General features: G+C 60.2%; 1 protein-coding gene across 11 annotated transcripts; it reads left to right on the top strand.

Annotated features, from left to right (window-relative positions):
• The first annotated feature begins 98 nt into the window (after positions 1–98).
• CARMIL3 (capping protein regulator and myosin 1 linker 3) lies at positions 99–16,822 on the top strand. 11 transcript variants are annotated; one of them, XM_059708339.1, is made up of 40 exons: positions 99–852; positions 2,327–2,421; positions 2,730–2,780; positions 2,876–2,935; positions 3,021–3,136; positions 3,351–3,448; positions 3,680–3,750; positions 3,852–3,925; positions 4,113–4,188; positions 4,269–4,357; positions 4,818–4,912; positions 5,119–5,205; positions 5,419–5,528; positions 5,637–5,714; positions 6,246–6,322; positions 6,404–6,508; positions 6,603–6,672; positions 7,154–7,235; positions 7,361–7,457; positions 7,579–7,633; positions 7,707–7,879; positions 8,119–8,187; positions 8,406–8,499; positions 8,585–8,683; positions 9,058–9,186; positions 9,344–9,457; positions 9,791–9,966; positions 10,725–10,812; positions 10,941–11,084; positions 11,357–11,420; positions 11,537–11,745; positions 12,082–12,185; positions 12,759–13,074; positions 13,391–13,519; positions 14,152–14,218; positions 14,329–14,418; positions 15,887–15,987; positions 16,073–16,253; positions 16,379–16,495; positions 16,610–16,822. In XM_059708339.1, the coding sequence occupies exons 1-40, from the start codon at positions 813–815 to the stop codon at positions 16,636–16,638; spliced, it is 4,119 nt and encodes a 1,372-aa protein (XP_059564322.1). In that variant the 5' UTR covers positions 99–812; the 3' UTR covers positions 16,639–16,822. The 11 variants fall into 11 exon arrangements, 10 of the variants coding, with proteins under 10 accessions (XP_059564322.1, XP_059564340.1, XP_059564348.1 ...); XM_059708357.1 differs by having other exon boundaries at positions 16,613–16,822; XM_059708365.1 differs by having other exon boundaries at positions 16,379–16,489.
• Positions 16,823–18,709: the final 1,887 nt, after the last annotated feature.

An 18,709-nucleotide genomic window follows, 5' to 3' on the forward strand; every position in this document is an offset into this window, starting at 1 on the left:
GTGCCAATAAAATGCAGATGATCGTGTTGCTTTAACTCAGTGTGTTCATTTTTTAGTGTGGGGGGCACAGGTGTGGTAGCTGAGCAGAGAGCACAAGTCTGAGTGAACTGGATCTCTGGGTCCCCTAACCTTCCTCCCCGTCTCCAGGACCTGAGCGTGTTGCTCGGAGTGGAGGTGTCTGCAGAGCTGCCAGCTGGAAGGAGGCGGCATGGGAACTCCCAGAGCGCCACAGGGATCCCCACGGCTGGGCAGCAGGAGAGGGAGGACGAGCTCCCCCAGATCTGGCCAAGTCCTCTCCTGGCATTGCCCTGGGCCCCGAGTTCCCTCGCAGGTCCGCGAGGGCGAGCTGGACCGCCCGAACAAACGGGAAAAGGAAGGGGCCTTGCAAGGATGAACGGGGTACCCAGACCCACGAACAAAAGACATGGGCTTTGCTCGTGATGCTCGAGGAGTGTGTGGCACGCAAGGCGGGGACGCTGTCCCCCGCCTAGGAGATGGCCCGGGCTCCTGGCAACACGCACCAGGCGTCGCACGCGGGAGCAGGCAGGAGGGGTGGGCGCGAGCGCGCGGGGTCTCACGCAGCCCGGAGGCGCGGCACGCATGCTCAGTCCCGCGCTTCCCCGGGCGGGCGGGGGACCCGGCGCCGGGAGGCGGGGGCAGGAGCGCTCACGCAGCCGCCCCGACTGGAGCGGGCTCGGCGGCTGCAGCATCGCTCAGCGCCGGGGCCCTGCCGGAGCCGGGTCTAGCATGTGCCGCGGCTCCCCGGCGGTGGCGGTAGCTCCTCTGCAGCAGCGGCAGCAGCAGCAGCCGCCATGGCCAAGTCCAGCACGGAGCTCACCCGCGAGCTGCAAGGTACGAGGCTGCGGTGGTCTCCGGGACGCCAGGTCTGGGAGCGTTCGAGACCCAGTGCGCTCCTCCCCGCGGTACACCCCGGCCCCGGTGGCTCCCGCCCCGCCCCCGCCCCATGCATCCCGCTTGCAAGGCAACTCCCTCCCCTGCCCCTGCATCCTAGCTGCGGGCATCTGACCCCGGAGCTTCCTCCGCTGCCCCCCTCGCCTCACCCTGTCAGGACCTTCCTGTCCCAGAGCCGCCCGTGCTGATCTTTGGTGACAGGTACAGTCCCCTCGCGGTCCCTAGGGCTGACTCCCGGGCCCACCCCTAAGCGAGGCGGCTCGTCTCCTCTCCGGAGAGTCCTTGTTTCCCCGCCGGGCGGAGCCAGGCCCAACCCGGGCTGCACGAAGGGAGCTGCCCCTGGTCCTGACCGCCTCTTGGCTCTACACCCTCCCTCTCCCGGCCCCGCCCCGGAACTGGCCCCGGAGAGCCCCCTAGCAGCCTAGCAGCGCCCAGACCAGTGGGGCAAAGAAGGGAGTCAGGGAAGAGGGCCTGCATTGGAGCTAAAAGCTAGAGCACGATCTCTGCAGCTCACCTCCCACAGTGCCCCCGTCCCAGCCGGCCCCCTTCTCACTACCTTACACCCACACCTCAAGGCCTCTCCTGTTTGCATGGCCCAAACCAAGGCCCGGGGGCCCCCCCAGCACTGCCACAGCCCTGACCCCCAGAGGCAGCAGCCCAGGCAGAGATCAGGCGCTCAAGGATCCTCAGAGGCGTGCGGGCCTTGGCGATTTCCCACACCTACACACACACAAGCACAATCCTGAGATGTGTGTACAAACATCTCTATAGCGCCTGGACCCCCACCTCTCTCTCCCTTTCTCTCTCTCTCTCTCTCTCTCTCTCTCTCTCTCTCTCTCTCTCTCGATGGTCTGCCAGCAGATGGATAGGGTTTCATTTAAACACTAACTCCACCTGCCACACACACCGGAACCTTCTGGCTCCGTGCCCCTTTCACAACTGCAAGCACAGCATACTCATTCACACTTCCCCATCCCCACCAACTGCATCTGCAGAAGGCACGCACACATGCGTTGTAAAAGGCAGACACACTCACACCCAAGACCACCTAGAATGTAGTTAAAGGGACCCGCCCACACCCCCACACACTGACTCACTGTGTATGGGTTGACAGTTGCTGGAGTGAACAGGCTGGAAAAACCCTTCACACCCTCAGAAGTGTAAGACACGCCCTCCCACAGACAGGGTCACCCCGCCGCTGTCTTTTGATTCAGAAACATCAGGAACCAGAGTTTTCTCCACACCCCCTCCCTCTCTAATAGGAAGAGAAAAGTCAGCCCAGAAGGAAAGGTGTGTGTCCCTGTCCTTTGTCTCTTCTTCTCTCTCCTCCCACCTGACTCTGCCCCCGGAGAGCCCGGAGGAGGTGGGTGGCCAGGGTAAGGGGAGCTCTGAGCAGGCCCCTATCCACCTGCAGACAGCATCCGGAGGTGCCTGAGCCAAGGGGCTGTGCTCCAGCAACATCGCGTGAAGCTGGAGACGAAGCCCAAGAAGTTTGAGGACCGAGTGCTGGTGAGGGCACTGGGCTTGGGAGCAGAGGGAGGCCCCAAGGGCAGCGGGGCTGCTGAGGGCAGAGAGCCTGGGAGGCCGGGAACACAGAGGTGGGGGAGAGCTGAGGAGCCGTAGTGTAGGAGAGGGTTAGGCTGGGCTGGGTCCACGTCCAGGAGATTAGAATGGGGCATGAGAGAGAGGGAGGACCCCCAGCACAGAGGGCCGCTCCTGGCCAGGTTGCACACAGGCTGAGGGGGCTAAAGGAGGGCAGGAATCGATGGCCCAGGGAATGGCCATTTGCTGCTGATTTTCTTTTCCTTTCTCTGAAGGCCCTGACCTCCTGGCGCCTCCACCTCTTCCCCCTGAAAGTCCCAGCCAAGGTAAGTTGGGCTGAGGAGCGGAGAGCACCTGGCATGCTCCCTCCTGGGCGTGGCAGCCAGACCCCTACCACGAGCTGAGCACCCCACGCCCCCAGGTGGAGAGCTCCTTCAATGTCCTGGAGATCCGGGCCTTCAACACACTCAGTCAGAACCAGGTGAGCACCAGGGCCTGGGCCCCACTATCGGGCCAGCAGGAGGAAGGGGTCAGTATGCGAGGCCCTGCTGCTCCCTCGCCCCCAGATCCTAGTGGAGACAGAACGAGGCATGGTGAGCATGCGGCTGCCATCAGCTGAGAGTGTGGACCAAGTGACGCGACATGTGAGCTCAGCCCTCTCCAAGGTCTGCCCTGGCCCTGGGTGAGTGGCAAAGGAGGAATCTCAAGGGGGTGGACAACAAGGAGACCTCTCCCTCCTCCCCTCCTTCCCTCCTTCCCCTGAACCTGAGCTCCGAGGACAGCAAGGAGAAGAGCAAGCATGTTCTTGCTCCTGTTGTTTCCTGGGGATCCAGAAGCCATAGGACATTGACAGCCTCTGTTCACCTCTCTCTGGGATGGATTTGTTCATCTTCTAGGTGTCTAATCCGGCGTGGAAATGCAGACACTCCAGAAGGGCCCCGAGACACATCCCCCAACTCTGAGACTTCCACATCTACCACTCACAGTGTGTGTGGTGAGCAGGGGCAGACCTGACGGAAGTGGGACCTGAACCACCCTGCCCCTTGTCCAGAGTCCTTTATATATGGGGTTTCACCTGCCCTGGGGACCCCACAGCTCCCGGACCTCAGAGGTTCATGGTGTAGCAGGAACCCAGGACATAAAATGACCCTGACCTTTCCTTGACCCCCAAACCTGTTCCTCTTTCCCTTGCCCCTCGTGGAGCCAACCCATATTCTGCCCACAGGTGGCTTCTCCGAGACCTACGCTGCCCTGTGTGACTACAATGGGCTGCACTGCCGGGAGGAGGTGCAATGGGTGCGTTGGGCAGGGACCCACTATTTGGGCAGCTGGGACCTGGAGGGAGGGGGCAGAGGAGGGGGAGGGGAGCAGGTGTGAGCCAGTTCTACCTCTGCAAGGATGTGGACACCATCTATCATGCCGAGGATAACCGCGAGTTCAACCTTTTAGATTTCAGCCACTTGGAGAGCCGGTAAGCTGATGGGATAGACTCCCCACCCCCACCACAGAAGCCCTTCTGATCCCACCCACAGTCCCAGCTCTCTCTCCCCAACCCCCCTGCACTGCCTTCTACCCATCCAGCCCAACCACTCTATCCCCAGTCTCTTCTTTCCTGCCCACCTGCTCACCCTTTCCTACCCACTTCAATCTCCCCACAGAGACTTGGCCCTAATGGTGGCAGCCCTGGCCTACAACCAGTGGTTCACCAAACTCTACTGCAAGGACCTGCGGCTGGTAGGGACGAGGAGGGGTGGTGGAAGTGGGAGGAGAAGTGTCCTCTCTGGTCCCTGGTCACAGCACCCCTCTGTCCTCAGGGCTCTGAAGTGCTAGAACAGGTGCTACATACCCTGAGCAAGTCGGGGAGCCTCGAAGAGCTGGTGCTGGACAACGCTGGACTGAAGACGTGAGCCAGCCTCCTCCTCGGGCGGTGGTGCCCCCGTGATGTAATCTTAGGGCAGCAGAACCTCAGAGCACGATAGGGGCCTCTGAGCTATCGCATCCTGCTCCTCACTTTACAGAAGACTCTGGGGCCCAAAGAGGGCAGAAAACAAGTCCATGGTCACGCTGGACTCAGACCTAGCCTCCTGACCCCAGCTCCAGGGCCTTCCCCAGCAGGGCCTGCCCCAGCATGCTCCACCAACCACCAGGCAGGGTGGGCTTCTCTGACTCGAGGGCCCGAAGCTGGGCTTTGCCTCAGCACAACTTCTCTTGTGCTCCGGAGTGGTGACAAGTTCCGTGCCAGACCCTGAGCTGCTCCCCACCTTGGGGGCTCTATCCTGTGCAGTCCCAGCCAGGCGGGCAGGTGGAGGAGAAGGGGAAGCCCGGGGCCTGGGACAAACAAACCCTTCCTCCCCCGCCTGAAGGGACTTTGTCCAGAAGCTGGCCTGCGTGTTTGGGGAGAACGGAAGCTGTGTGCTACATGCCCTCACTCTGTCCCACAATCCCATCGAGGACAAGGGTGAGCCCGGAATCCTACCCCCACCGCAATGCAGACCCCTGACCTAGCCCAGAGCCCAACCCGGTCTGAACAGTGGATCTCCAACCTGATACCAGCCCCTGCCCCAACACCTCCATCCTTCACCCCAGGCCTGTACCCCACTCACACCCCTAACTCTGACTGTGCCACCTGCTCCCACTGGGTGCATTTCTCTCCCCACTCCCCAGGTTTCCTCAGTCTGAGCCAGCAGCTCCTCTGCTTCCCCACGGGCCTCACCAAACTGTGCCTGGCCAAGACCGCCATTTCTCCTCGAGGTATTTGCACTGGGGACCCTGACGTGTGACCATTAGCCTCCCCAGTGCTGCCTAGGATGTTGAGCCCCGTCCAGAGGCATATCCACACACTCACACAGCCTCCCGGGGATCAAAGGAAGGAAAGGAGCCACATTAGGGGAGTGGGGAAGCGTTGTACACCCGGAGAAGAGGTGGGGATGGGGGCCAACCCAGCCCAGTGCCCGCTGTGCTCAGGGCTCCAGGCGCTGGGCCAGACCTTCGGGGCCAACCCGGCCTTTGCCAGCTCCCTTCGATACCTGGACCTGAGCAAGAACCCTGGGCTGCTTGCCACAGACGAGTCCAATGTGAGTCCACGGAGCATAGCCTCCAGCCCCTGCCGAAGCACGCTCAGGCTGCAGGGCCTGGGTCTCTATCGCCCCTTCCCCTGCAACTCCTCTGCCCTCCCTTCCCAGGCCCTGTACAGTTTCCTGGCCCAGCCCAACGCTCTGGTGCACCTGGACCTGGCAGGGACTGACTGCGCCATTGACTCGGTGAGGGGTGGGTGGGTAATGGTGGACCAGCCTGCGGTGACTGGGGAGGCCAGGGTAGGTCTGTGCCCCACCACCTTCCTTGGGTATGAAGATGGGCAGAGCTGGCAGGATGGCTTCAGGTTCAGCTGACTTGTAAAGCAATGCCCACAGCTGACACCGGTGCCGCCCTTTATCTCGGTCCCTGCCCAAGGCTGTGCTGGCTCCATGAAAGCCAGCTCTCGCTCCATCCCCCTGGCCCAAGGCTGCATCCACCATGAGGCTATGTGAACAAGGCACCTTGTGAGCCTGAGGTGACCCTGGCTTTATGCATCCATTGTCTGTGAGCCTCTCTACCACCCCTGGGGACCAAGCAAGGAGTAGACCCACTTTCCACAGGGGGGAAACAGAGGCAATACGAGGGGAAGTGGTCATCCATAGCTGGGCTCACATAGACTGACCATGGGGGGTAAGAGCAGGACCTTGATGGGGAGGGAGGACCCCTCCCAGCAACCCTCCCAGCCCCTGCGAGACCCACCATGTCTCTCCCCACAGCTTCTGGGTGCCCTGCTCCATGGCTGCTGCTCCCACCTAACCTACCTCAACCTGGCGCGTAACAGCTGCTCTCACAGGTGGGAGTGTGAGGGGTGCAGGAAGGGATGGGGCAAGTGGTGGGTGTCCCTCTCCCTTGCTGACCCCAGGGGTCTCTGCAGGAAGGGCCGGGAGGCCCCACCAGCCTTCAAGCAGTTCTTCAGCAGCGCCTACACGCTGAGCCACGTCAACCTGTCTGCCACAAAGCTGCCCCTGGAGGCCCTCAGGTCGGGTGGGTGCAGGGCTGGGGGAGCGTCCACGGGGAAGCCCTAAGAGAAGGGGCGAGAGGTGCAAGTGGGCCTGCTCGCCTTCCCCCCACAGGGCGCTGCTGCAGGGCCTGTCCCTCAACAGCCACCTCAGTGATCTGCACCTGGACCTCAGCGGCTGTGAGGTGAGCCCTCCGTCCCCAATCCCACTGCTTGTCCCCCACCCGCTGTTCATTTCTCTGACCTAGTCAAACCCTGGCAGTCTCTTGCCTCTGCACCACTCCTCTGTGACCCCCAACCTGATCACACCCCCACTTTCCCGCCTCAGTCTGTGGTCTGCGTCCCCCTTTCCAGAGGTCATTTTCAGTCTCCAGTATCTCCCCCCTTAAAGCTTTGCGGACGGAGATACCAGGCTTTCCCACCAGAGGGCAGGAGCGAGCTATCTCGGGTGCAGCGGCCTGGAGACTTTTCTGACTGAAAGGGAGAGAGCCCTGGGGAAGAATCTGGTGTGGAGAAGGGGCCTCCTGATTTTACACCCCAGACCTGATATGACCTTGAGTCCTGGCGTAACTACTTTGGTCTCTGAACATTAAAGGTGCCCTCCTCCCGCCCTTACCCTGCCTCCCCCCGCCCTTACCCTTACCCACCCCTACCCTGTTCCTGCAGCTCCGCTCAGCAGGAGCCCAGGCTTTGCAAGAGCAATTGGGGGCTGTCACCTGTGTGGGCAGCCTGGATCTGTCAGACAATGGTGAGTGGAGGTGTTTTCTTCCTGGGAGCCAGGTGGGGACAGGGCCTGGAGCGTGGGGGAGAAGCGTTAAGGAGACTCCTGTGAGCCTGGGCCTCAAGGCCAGGCCTCTCCCATCTACTGGCCAGGGTTTGACTCCGACCTCCTGACACTGGTGCCCGCACTTGGCAAGAACAAGTCCCTCAAGCACCTGTTCCTGGGCAAGAACTTCAATGTCAAGGCCAAGTAAGGCCCCTCCCCATACACAGGCCCTCACTCTGTCAGCCCCCTCTCCTTTTGGCTCACTGTACTGCCTCTGACCCCCTCCCTACTCCCCCAATTTCATGACCCAGCCCTCTCCCCACAGGACCCTGGAGGAGATCCTCCACAAGCTGGTGCAGATGATCCAGGAAGAGGACTGTGTGAGTGGGGGCGGGGAAACCTGCTGTGGCGGGAGCCTTGGGAACTGGGCCCAACCCCTACTTGCCCACACAGTCCCTGCAGTCACTGTCCGTGGCGGACTCCCGGCTGAAGCTGCGCACCAGCATCCTCATCAATGCCCTGGGCAGCAACACCTGCCTGGCCAAGGTGGATCTGAGCGGCAACGGCATGGAGGACATTGGGGCCAAGATGCTGTCTAAGGCCCTGCAGATAAACTCCTCCCTCAGGTGGGTCCCCACTTGAACCCTCTGACCCCCTACGGGCACGTGCACACACACACACACACACACACACACACACACACACGCCCTTCCTGCTTGCCTTGCTCTGCCCCAGCTTCCAGGAAACCCTCAGTCCCAAACCATCTCTGAGTCTGCCTCATTACCCAGGAAAGGAGCGGGCTGTGTCCTGCCCCTTAACAGGGACTCAGAGGGAAGGTAACAAGCTGTGCTCAACCTCTCCCCAGAACTATCCTGTGGGATCGGAACAATACATCTGCCCTGGGCTTTCTGGACATTGCGAGGGCCCTGGAGAGGTGAGTGGACCAGGCCCTTCCCTGACCCAGGCCCCCAGCTTCCTGGGCCTGGACCAAGCCTGAACCAACTCAGCCTCACACCAGCCCTCTTGACCTATTTGCACAGAAATGTTAGAAAGGGCCATGGACGAGGGAAGTGGTCGGCAGGAGGTGGGTCTGGGGGAGCAGGGGCCTCTCCTCATCTCCTCCTCCATGTAGCTGTGCTCTTGCGTCCACAGCAACCACACGCTGCGCTTCATGTCCTTCCCCGTGAGCGACATCTCCCAAGCCTATCGCAGCGCCCCCGAGCGCACTGAGGACGTCTGGCAGAAGGTGGCGACCTACGTAGGGTGGAACAGAGAGGGCAGGGGCCAGCCCACATCCCCAGGCCCTGACCCGCTCACCCGGTCATCTCCAGATCCAGTGGTGCTTGGTGAGGAACAACCACTCCCAGACGTGTCCCCAGGAGCAGGCCTTCAGGCTGCAGCAGGGCCTGGTGACCAGCAGCGCCGAGCAAGTAAACGTTTCCCTCTGGGCCACAGGGGGCATGTGTGGGTCATGCATGGGGCATGCAAGGCACAGGTGTGATGTAACAGGGGGCAGGGGAGCATGAAAGAGGCATCATGTGATGCCCATAACTGGGCTCAAGTATGGGGAAGAAGAGGGGCCCCCAAAACGAGAGAACATGTGGGCAAACAGTGGGGGCCCCAGAAAAGGGCGCTCCACCGGGCATTCACGAAGGGTTTCCCCAGAAAAAGTGAGAGCAGGCCATCCAGAGATATCACCACCACCCAGGCAGTGCTGGCACCAATAGCACTGCCCAAGGAGACAGAGAAACCTGGGAGGGTGTTGTGCGGGGTCCCCCTAACACTCCTGCTGGCTGTGCTGCAGATGCTGCAGCGGCTGTGTGGACGCGTGCAGGAGGAGGTCCGGGCCCTGAGGCTGTGCCCCCTGGAACCCGTGCAGGATGAGCTGCTCTACGCTCGGGACCTCATCAAAGACGCCAAGAACTCCCGGGCGGTGAGCCCTGCACCACACCCCACACACTCTCCCTGGCAATCCAGAACCCAGGAAGGCCAGCCATGCTAGCCCAGAAGGGTCTGGGCCCTGCCTGTGCATCTGCCCTCCGGGCACAAAGGCCTGTGTCTGGCCTGACCATAACCCCTTCCTCACACAGCTGTTTCCCAGCCTCTATGAGCTGGGGCACGTGCTGGCCAACGACGGGCCTGTGCGGCAGAGGCTGGAGTCCGTAGCCAGTGAGGTGTCCAAGGCTGTGGACAAGGAGCTGCAGGCAAGTCCTGGGGAAAGAGTCTAGTGTTGACCCAGGCTCTACGCCGAGGGCTAGGCCTGCCCGGGGAGATTACTGGGGCAAGAAGGAAACGCAGAGCTGAGACCACCCACATTCCCACTGTGCAAAGACATTACTAGACATTGGGCTTGAATTGTCTCTGCTAGCTTCCGTCTTGGCCCCTGGCCTCTCCCCTCTCCCCTGGACTGACTTCCCTGTCCATATGGTGGGGTGGACACCTGAGGGGCTGGAAGAGACAGGCTGTTGTCTCTCGGCTGGGAAGCCACCCCTGACCGTGCCCCGTTTTGGGCTCTGGCCTCCCTTCCCCCATACTAGGTGATCCTGGAGTCCATGGTCAGCCTCACGCAGGAGTTATGTCCCGTGGCCATGCGGGTAGCTGAGGGGCACAACAAGATGCTGAGCAATGTGGCCGAGCGCGTCACTGTGCCCCGAAACTTCATCCGCGGGGCGCTGCTGGAGCAGGCCGGCCAGGACATTCAGAACAAGCTGGAGTGAGAGGCAGATGGGTTGGGGCAGGGCTGGACTGGACCCAGAACACTTAGGATCTTGGGGCCCAGCTCTCAACCATGAATAATGAATGGCACAATCTCCATTACCAGGGATAAATCTTTAACCAACTGCAACCTTGCTATTCAGGGTCGGACTGGTCTTTGCCCTAGAAATCTAAGTGCTGAGCCGGGGTTTAGGAGCCGGGCAGTGCACACAGAGGTGCGTGCACACACATAGCCCCACACGCACACCGAGTCATCTCCTGAAAACAAACACAGCCTCTGCGGAGGCTTGGCCAAAGAGAATGGATGTGATTGGAGTGTGTGGACTACACGCTCTCCCGCCCAGTTTTCACCCCTGGGCCTCTTTCATTCTGGGTCTGGGTGCCACCACTCTCCACAGCAAAGAAAAAGAAAAATTATTACAAGAAGAACTGGTTTCTGCTCTTACAGCAGAGACCAGAAGAGCTCTCTCGGCACCCCAACTCACCCAGCTCTGCTGACCGGAGCTCCAGGGGCCTTCAGTCTCTTTGCCCACCTCCTAACCCACACACACCCAGGCAGGAGGTCGGTGGGTGGGACTGAGTATGCCTTCATGGAGATTTGAGTGTGGCCCTCAGGAGCCTCCTACAGCATGTTAGGGCCTCCTTGGATGGCCAGGGCGGGCTAGCTGCCCCTCCCCCTGAGGGACCTGGGGAAGGGCAGGGCTGAGGCCCAGGGCGGGGGAAGGAGTGGCTGAGCAGCCCCACCTGTGCCCACAGTGAAGTGAAGCTCTCAGTCGTCACCTACTTAACCAACTCCATAGTGGATGAGATCCTGCAGGAGCTATACCACTCACACAAGAGCCTGGTAAGGTTTCTGAACCCTGGCCAGGTTCAGACAGGCCCTGCATGTGGGCATCATACTACCTCCCTCAGCCCCCTCCCCTCAAGGCTCTGGGAGGTAGACCACTTCCTTAGGATCCTGTCCTTCCCCAGGCCCGGCACCTGGCCCAGCTAAGGACACTATCAGATCCATCAGGGGGACCGGGCCAAGGACAGGATCTGTCCTCCCGGGGCCGGGGCCGGGGCCGTAACCATGACCACGAGGAGACCACAGATGATGAACTTGGGACTAACATCGTGAGCACCCCACCCCCATCCGCTCCCTAACCGAGGTCCTGCCCCTGAACCTGCAAAATACTGTCCCCTTCCACTTCTCCGGATTCCACCCGCCCCTTACGGAGCTGGTCTCATCCACCAGCCCCAACCAGCCCAGCCTCTTCCCTAATCCCAATGCCCAGACCTCTGAGGAGAGGGAGGCAGGAGGGACTCTAAAAAGAAGGTTTCGTGAGAAATGGAGGCTCCAGATGAGATCCTGCCATGTGCCCCACTATTCACCTCCATTTCTACAGGACACCATGGCCATCAAAAAGCAAAAACGCTGCCGCAAGATCCGGCCAGTGTCCGCCTTCATTAGTGAGTCCCCAGCTTCGATTCTAATGGCCCCGTTTCCCTTTCCTTTTCCTCTGTCTCGCCAGCCTGCTTTCTCCCTGTCCCTCCTGCTAGTCCCTCTAACGCTGCTGTCCCCACAGGTGGGAGCCCTCAGGACATGGAAAGCCAGCTGGGGAGTCTGGGGATCCCTCCTGGTTGGTTCTCAGGACTTGGGAACAGCCAGCCCACTGCCAGTGGCTCCTGGGAAGGTCTATCCGAGCTTCCCACTCACGGCTATAAACTAAGGCATCAAACACAAGGCAGACCCCGGCCCCCCAGGACCACCCCTCCAGGACCTGGTCGGCCCAGTGTGAGTCCCTAAGGCCTCTCAAGAGGATCGACTTCACAAGGCCAGGCGGGGAGCACCAGCCTTGGGGGATGTGGCGGGGGCCCTGGCCGGCCACCAAAAGAGGGACTGTCCAGTTTGGATGGGAGCTAGACCTTGTCACAGATAGGAAATTCGTCTGCCAGACAGTAGCAGTCATGTGGAGAGAGCTGCCAAGCTTAGTAATTTTCCAGGTGGACTGGAGTCTAAATGTCCATGGGGCCAAGAGAGGCCAGTCCACGTCCGAAGGGGCAGAAGGCCCTGGTGGAGGGGAGGGCCTTCCTGGCCCGGATGAGATTCCCTACAGGACTTTCCTCCCAGCAGGTGCCCGTGCCTGGGACGCGTCAGGAGAATGGGATGGCCACCCGCTTGGATGAGGGGCTGGAGGACTTCTTCAGCCGAAGGGTCATGGATGAGAGTTCCAGGTGTGGCACCGAGACACACTCCCATTCACCAGGCCCCAGGCTTGGAAGGACTCATGTCTGCCCAGCTCCCATGGAGACGGGGCCCCGGGACAAAGCCAGTCTCTGGGACATTCCCTCACATTCTCGTCCTTCCACACCTAGCCCTTGTCTCCCATGTTTTCTTAGTCTCAGGACAGCTAACTAGAAAGGATGGGGCCAGTGGGGTGGTGGGGACGGGCTGGGGCAGGTTGGGGCTGGCTGCAGGCCCTGGGTGGTATGACCATTAGGGTAAGAGGCCTGAGGGCATGTTCTCAGTCACTGTCCTGCCCTGAGGAACGGGGTCACTTGGAGAGACAGAGGGGAGGGCAGGAGCGTGCCTGGGAGGAAGAGTTGATCTGCTAGAGGATTATGACGGGGAAGGTGAGGACAGCATCTCCCCTGAGATAAGTGGGGAGGGCTGCAGAGCCGCAGGAGAGCTAGATGAGAGGAAACTGGGAGGTTTGTGAGACCTGAGATAGACGACCAGCACCACCCTCTGCATCTGGCATTTACATCTCCCCGAGCCCTGCCATTAACTCCCCCCAACCTGCTCAGCTGCCCTCGGACCCTGCGGCCCCTGCGGCCAGGCCTCCCGGAGCCTCCACTGCCTCCACTGCAGAAGAAGAGGCGCCGAGGCCTGTTTCACTTTCGTCGGCCCCGGAGCTTCAAGGGGGACAGGGGGCCAGGGTCCCCCACCACCGGACTCCTCCTCCCTCCACCCCCACCCCCACCCCCAACTCAGGAGAGCCCCCCCAGCCCAGACCTGCCCAGCCTCGGCAACAACTCTTCCCCCTGCTGGAGCCCAGAGGAGGAGAGCAGCCTGCTCCCTGGACTGGGGGGGAACCGGGGGCCTTCCTTCCGCAGGAAGATGGTAAGTGAGGCAGGAGGTACTGTGCCCTCCCCGTTTGCTGTCCCACACATAGCCCACCTGTTCATCCCACCCAGGCAATTAAGGGGAGGATGCTAGGGACTCTGGGGAACTTTGGTCAGACCAACTCCCTGCTCCTTGCGAGTGGGCTGGGCCTGTAGAGCATGCTGGGAGTGCTGCGTGCATTTTGGGTAATGGAAAAACTCTTCCAAGGGTGTGGGCAGGGGGCTCCGAGGGGCAGGGGCCCTCCCACTGCCTTGCTGCCTGTGGAACCCCTCCTTCCTCAGGAACTGCTTGTAAACCTGAGAACTTGTTTCAGGGTTCTGAGGGGTCAGAGCCAGGGGAAGGGGGCCAGGCCCCTGGGACAGCACAACAGCCAAGAGTCCAGGGTGTTGCCCTTCCTGGGTTGGGAAGAACCAAAGGTTGGAGCTTCGATGGGAAACAAGAGGTGAGGGGAGCCCAAGCAGTGAAGTGAGGGTCCTATGGGTCCCTGTCTACCACCCCCTCCTTCCTGCACTCCCATCCCTGGTGGGTCAGTGGAAAAAAAACCATGCACTGGGGGTAGAGGTGTTCGCTGCAGCTCTGCCCGTACCAGACACTTGCCATGGGATCCCAGGCAGGTCACCTAACCTCTGGAGCCTCTACTTCCTTGTAAAATGGGCGGTCATAAAAATACTTACCTCCAGAGCTGTTTCCCAAACTTTGGTGACTTGATTACCACTTTAGGACTGATTTTTATCTTCTCCACATTCCACCTGTGTTATTATTTACATATTGTTTTCATTTAAATCAACTCGCCTTTTTTAACTTAGTCTGGACCTGTGCATTATTATCTTTAAAACCAAAGTCCTGTTTTCTTTTACTACACATAAAAGAAACACATGACTGTTAAAATAGCAGTACTTTCATTCATGAGAGCCATTCCTGATGCCCCTAGGGTGGTCTGGGTGCCACTCTTTGGGGGAAAACAGTGCAAGCGCCAGAGCAGAAGCCCCTTGCTAACTGCAGCCCCCGCCTGGAGAGGGCGTTTCTGATCCCTCCCCCCCCCCACCCCCGCCCCCGACTCGACTCCTCTTTCAGGGCACAAGCCCAGACCTGGAGGGCAGCGTCCAGGCTTGGCAGAAACGGCGCTCTTCGGATGATGCAGGTGAGCACGGTCACCCTCCCTTCCTTCTTTTGACCCCTCTCTCAGGGGCCCCTCCTAATTTGCCTTTCCGGGTCCCCTGTTCCATCCCGCCACCCCCGCCTCCACTCCAGGGCCTGGAGCCTGGAAGCCGCCACCACCACCTCAAAGCACCAAGCCGAGCTTCAGCGCCATGCGCCGTGCAGAGGCCACCTGGCACATAGGTACGGGCACCTCTCTCAGGCAGCAGCGCTGAGGCCCAGGCTGTGCCCACAGACACAGAAGCCACGGCCCTGCATCGGGGAGTCCTAGGTGGGGCCGTGAAGAGTCAACACGGGAAATGTTTAAGGATATTTACAAAGCGATAGCCAAGAGACAGCCCAACCCAAAGAAAGGCCCGACAGAACAGACGTGGCTTTGCCAGGACTGGCAGACAAGAGCACACACTGTGGGAGATTCCAGATAGTTCTCTAGGCAGGGCCACCTGTGGTCCCTGTCAGCAGAGTGGCGCCCTCTACAGACAATCCTCTCTCTGACCCTCAGCTGGGAAGAGTGGGCAGACCCACCTCAAACATTCCAGTCTCCTCCAAAAACAGCTGCCAAGCCACCCTCAGCTCCTGCACCAGGTGCCACAGGGAAGGGGCCAGAGCCCGTCCTGCCCTGGAGGTCAGAAACCCTGGTTGTCGGGCCCAGCCCAGCCACCACCAGCAATAACCTTATACAAGTTATTGACCTTCTGGCTTTGAAACTCTGAAGGAATAAAAAAGGAGGGTTCATGCTATGACATTCACTTCTGCTGGGTTCAGAGCACCTTGCACCCACGGAGCCTCTGAAGGAAAGCTGGTCAGCTCAGCGTCAACCTAAGTTCCCACAGGCCTGGCGTCTGACCCTTCAACAGCACTGACAGGGACACATCTCACCGTAGATATAGACGCTCCACCACCCTCCTCCCCTCCACCAGACGCCAGGGCACCAGGCACGTGCAGAGCCAGGCTGGCCCCTGACTTGGGAATGCCTGTGCTCCTGCCCATCCTCCAAGGCCCAGCCGGTACTGGGGGCATCTTTGCTGGTTCCCCATCCCCCCCCGACAAAGTGGTTAAATAGGCAAAGTGGGGCTCCATCCTTCACTTAGACCACGGGAGTTGGATGCTCCACTGCGTGCACACCCGCCCCAGCACCCTTCAGGCTTCTCTTACCCACACCCACAGACACGCACACAGACAACACCTTCCAGGTGGGTTACCCTCAAGCTCAATTTGCATAAAGCCACAGAGGCAGGAGGTGGGGGTGCCAGGGCGCCCCTCCTTGAGGCTCTTGCCAACTAAGTCAGACAGGAGACAAAGTCCTGGGAGAGCCAGGCTGCAGCCTTGGCAGGGCCCCGGGCACTGCAGCCCTGGCTGAGCAGCCCCGCCTGTGGGCCAGCCGGCCCCAGGCTCTGGCTCTATCCCAGCAGGAAAGAGCTCAGGCCCTGCTCTTCACGAGGGGCAGCCTGAGCCCACTCCAGAGGTGGCGGGCTCAGGACCGTCCTGGGGGCCAAGGTCTAAGGAAATGTGAGAGCAGAGGGAACATTAGCAGAGGCATAGGAGCAAATGGGGAAGTCCAGGCCTCCGGGGCAACACAGGGGCAGGGGAGGGAGGGCTACGCAAGAATGCCTGTTCCTGCAGTTTCTTTTCTCTACTCATCATCCCCTAGCTGAGGAGAGTGCCCCCAACCACAGCTGCCAGAGCCCCAGCCCCTCCTCCCAGGATGGGGAGGAAGAGAGGGAGAGGACCGTTCCCGCTAGGAATGCCAAGGTGAGGGCTGGCAAGGCGAGTGGGGAAGGCAGTTTGATAAGGCAAAGGACTAACTAATGATCCAGCATCTTCCTCCTTCTGTCAGCTGCAGGACCCCCCATTAGCTCCACGGCCCCCCAAGCCAGTGGCTGTGCCCAGGGGCCGCCGTCCCCCCCAGGAGCCAGGGGGCAGGGAAGAGGCTGAGGCTGGGGGTGCAGCCCCAGGAATGAACAAACCCCGGCTGAGGCTGGGCTCACAGCAGGACCAAGAGGAGTCCGAGGTCCAAGGTCTGCCGCCTGGCCGGAGGGGGCCTCGGGATGCCTCTGGGACCCTGCTGCCCGCCGGTCCCCATCCCAAGCACCCAGCTGGGAGCCCCACTCCTATGCCGGACCTGCCTTCGCTATCATTTCAGGGCTCTTAGATCCAGGCCGCCGGACTGCCCCCCTGAAGCCCAAGAGGACACGGCGGGCACAGTCCTGTGACAAGCTGGAGCCTGATAGAAGACAGCCCCCTGACTCCACAGGTGCCGGTGGGTGGGCCAGAGGGCAGTTCCCCTTCCCACCCTCCTGTCCAACATGGCGCACCGATACGGGCGGCTGGCTCTCCCTGCCCGGGAAACAGGCCCCCCTGGATTTGTCCCCAGCAGGAACCAGTGAGCCAGGAACAGACTGACAGCCGCTGCTGCACCCTCCCCAGCCCTCCTCTCGACATGTGCCTCACAAGGACTGACCCCCTACCCCCTGCACCTCCAGGCCCCTCTGCCAGCCCATCCCACGGGGGCTGGATGGCAAGATGAGGTGTGGGGGCGAGAGGGGGACAGGGAGGGAGGGAGCAACCTGGAAAGAGGGAGGCTCTGAATGCCTGCTCCCTCAGCAGAGAGTCGGGGTGGGGGGCATCTCCCTCCCTGGAGGGCAGATCTATCCCTCTACCCCCAGGGGCTCTCTCCCCACTTGTATAGAATAAAAAGAAAAATCACTGCCTGCCTTGCATCTTTGCTGCCTTCCCCATTCACTGCCCCACACCCCACCATCTGTTCCCCTTCAGTGCTTGTTCTCAGTGGGGAAGAGGGAGGCATACCTCACAGGGTTGGGGCTGGGGCTCTGAGCAGAGAGGAGAGACTAGAGAAGTGATGGGCAGGTCAGAGGGGACCCCAGTAAGTGTCATGTGTAGGATCTGGGCTGAGCTGGCTGGAGAAGAGACCAAAATGATAGAAACCAGCACCAGTGTGTGTCCAGCTTTGGGGCGTGTGGTGGGATTGGAAGACCCCAGTGTACCAGGAGGAGACTTGGGAGCAGGGTGCTGTGCGTGTGCGTGTGCGTGTGCGTGTGCGTGTGTGTGTGTGTGTGTGTGTTTACACATAGGCAGGCTCACTAATGGTGGAATTAGATGGTGTGCCATCCTACAGGCACCATCAATAGTCAGAAATCTCCGCAGTAAAGCGGCCTGAAGGTGAACAGAGCGTCTATGGTGTGAGAAGATTGATGATTACATTAATTTTTCCCATTGGTGTGCTGCCAAATACTAGCGTAGCATTCCAGACTCCCGCTCAAGAGCCTCTTCCTCTGTGAAGCCCTTCCTGATGCCCTCCCCGACCCATCCCAGGGAACCCTCCCTCTTTGCAGCCCACTGCGTCCTGACCAGATCCACACCTTTGCACCTGCCACACTTCATTGCGCTTGTGTATTGGCTTATCGTCTCTGTCTGTGAAGTTGTCTGTTCTATATGCACACACCTCCCCCAGGGCCGGGAGCTGTGTCCTCATCACCTGTATAGCCCCAGCCCCTGGCACAGTGCCTGGTACCCAGGAGCTGTCAGTAAGTGACTGCCCGCTTAGGGGCTGAAGGTGAAGGTGTTCTGGGGAACCTTATTGCCTACTCATCCCAGATCACCATCACATGGACCCAGATGTCTTCACGTGGGGCAGGCAGCCCTCAGGCAATTGCTCACTTCCCCTGGTCTCACTAGGGAATGACTAATCTTTCCTCAGGATCTGTGCATGGTTTGGCCCCTCCCGCAAGGAATCTCAGGTTGGGGGACAGTGAATTGTGGGCACTGGGGAGATGCCTCTGGAATCAGTCCTTCAGCACATCTCACTGGGGGTTGGTTGTGTGACCAGAATGTGAGACTGCATGCCCTTAAGCAACTGTGTCCATGACCTTGTGTCTCCCTGTTAAAGGGAGACTGGTGGCTGGGACACTGAATCTCATTCTCAGAGCTATGAGGTTCCGAGTGGTTTTTAAGGAGCACGTGAAGATCTCCATTCTGCTGTATTTGAGCTGGCATGAGTGAGTGTGTGTGAGTGACAAGTGTAGCCGGCGTTCTTTTATATGCGCAAATATCCTTAACAAGCATGATGTGGAGAGTGTTGTGAGACTGGGTGTGTTTCCCTATGTGTATCTGTAGGGCTATAACCGTCGTGGTGTCACAGAGAGTTTACGTGCTGGCATCTGTGCGTGTCAAGATATGTGTGAGCCTGTGGGTTGTGGGTGCGTGTCTCCATCACTTCCCGGTGTGAATGCGTGTGCATCTCTGTGATGCTGGGTGTGGGTGTGGTGTGAAGGAGGAGATGTGTGTCATTGTGTCCATGGAGGTCCTGCCTCTGAGCCACCTCCAGCCCACCCTCCTCCCCGAGATCTGTGGCTCCCTCCCAGGCAGTGTCCCTGCCCCTCCTCTCTTCTCCCTCCCAACTGGAGGGAGGGTGAGGGGGGAGCTGGTGCTGCCACCTCCCCTCCCCATCCCTGCC

Source organism: Myotis daubentonii, chromosome 1 (genome assembly GCF_963259705.1).
Source record: "Myotis daubentonii chromosome 1, mMyoDau2.1, whole genome shotgun sequence".
Taxonomy (NCBI): domain Eukaryota; kingdom Metazoa; phylum Chordata; class Mammalia; order Chiroptera; family Vespertilionidae; genus Myotis; species Myotis daubentonii.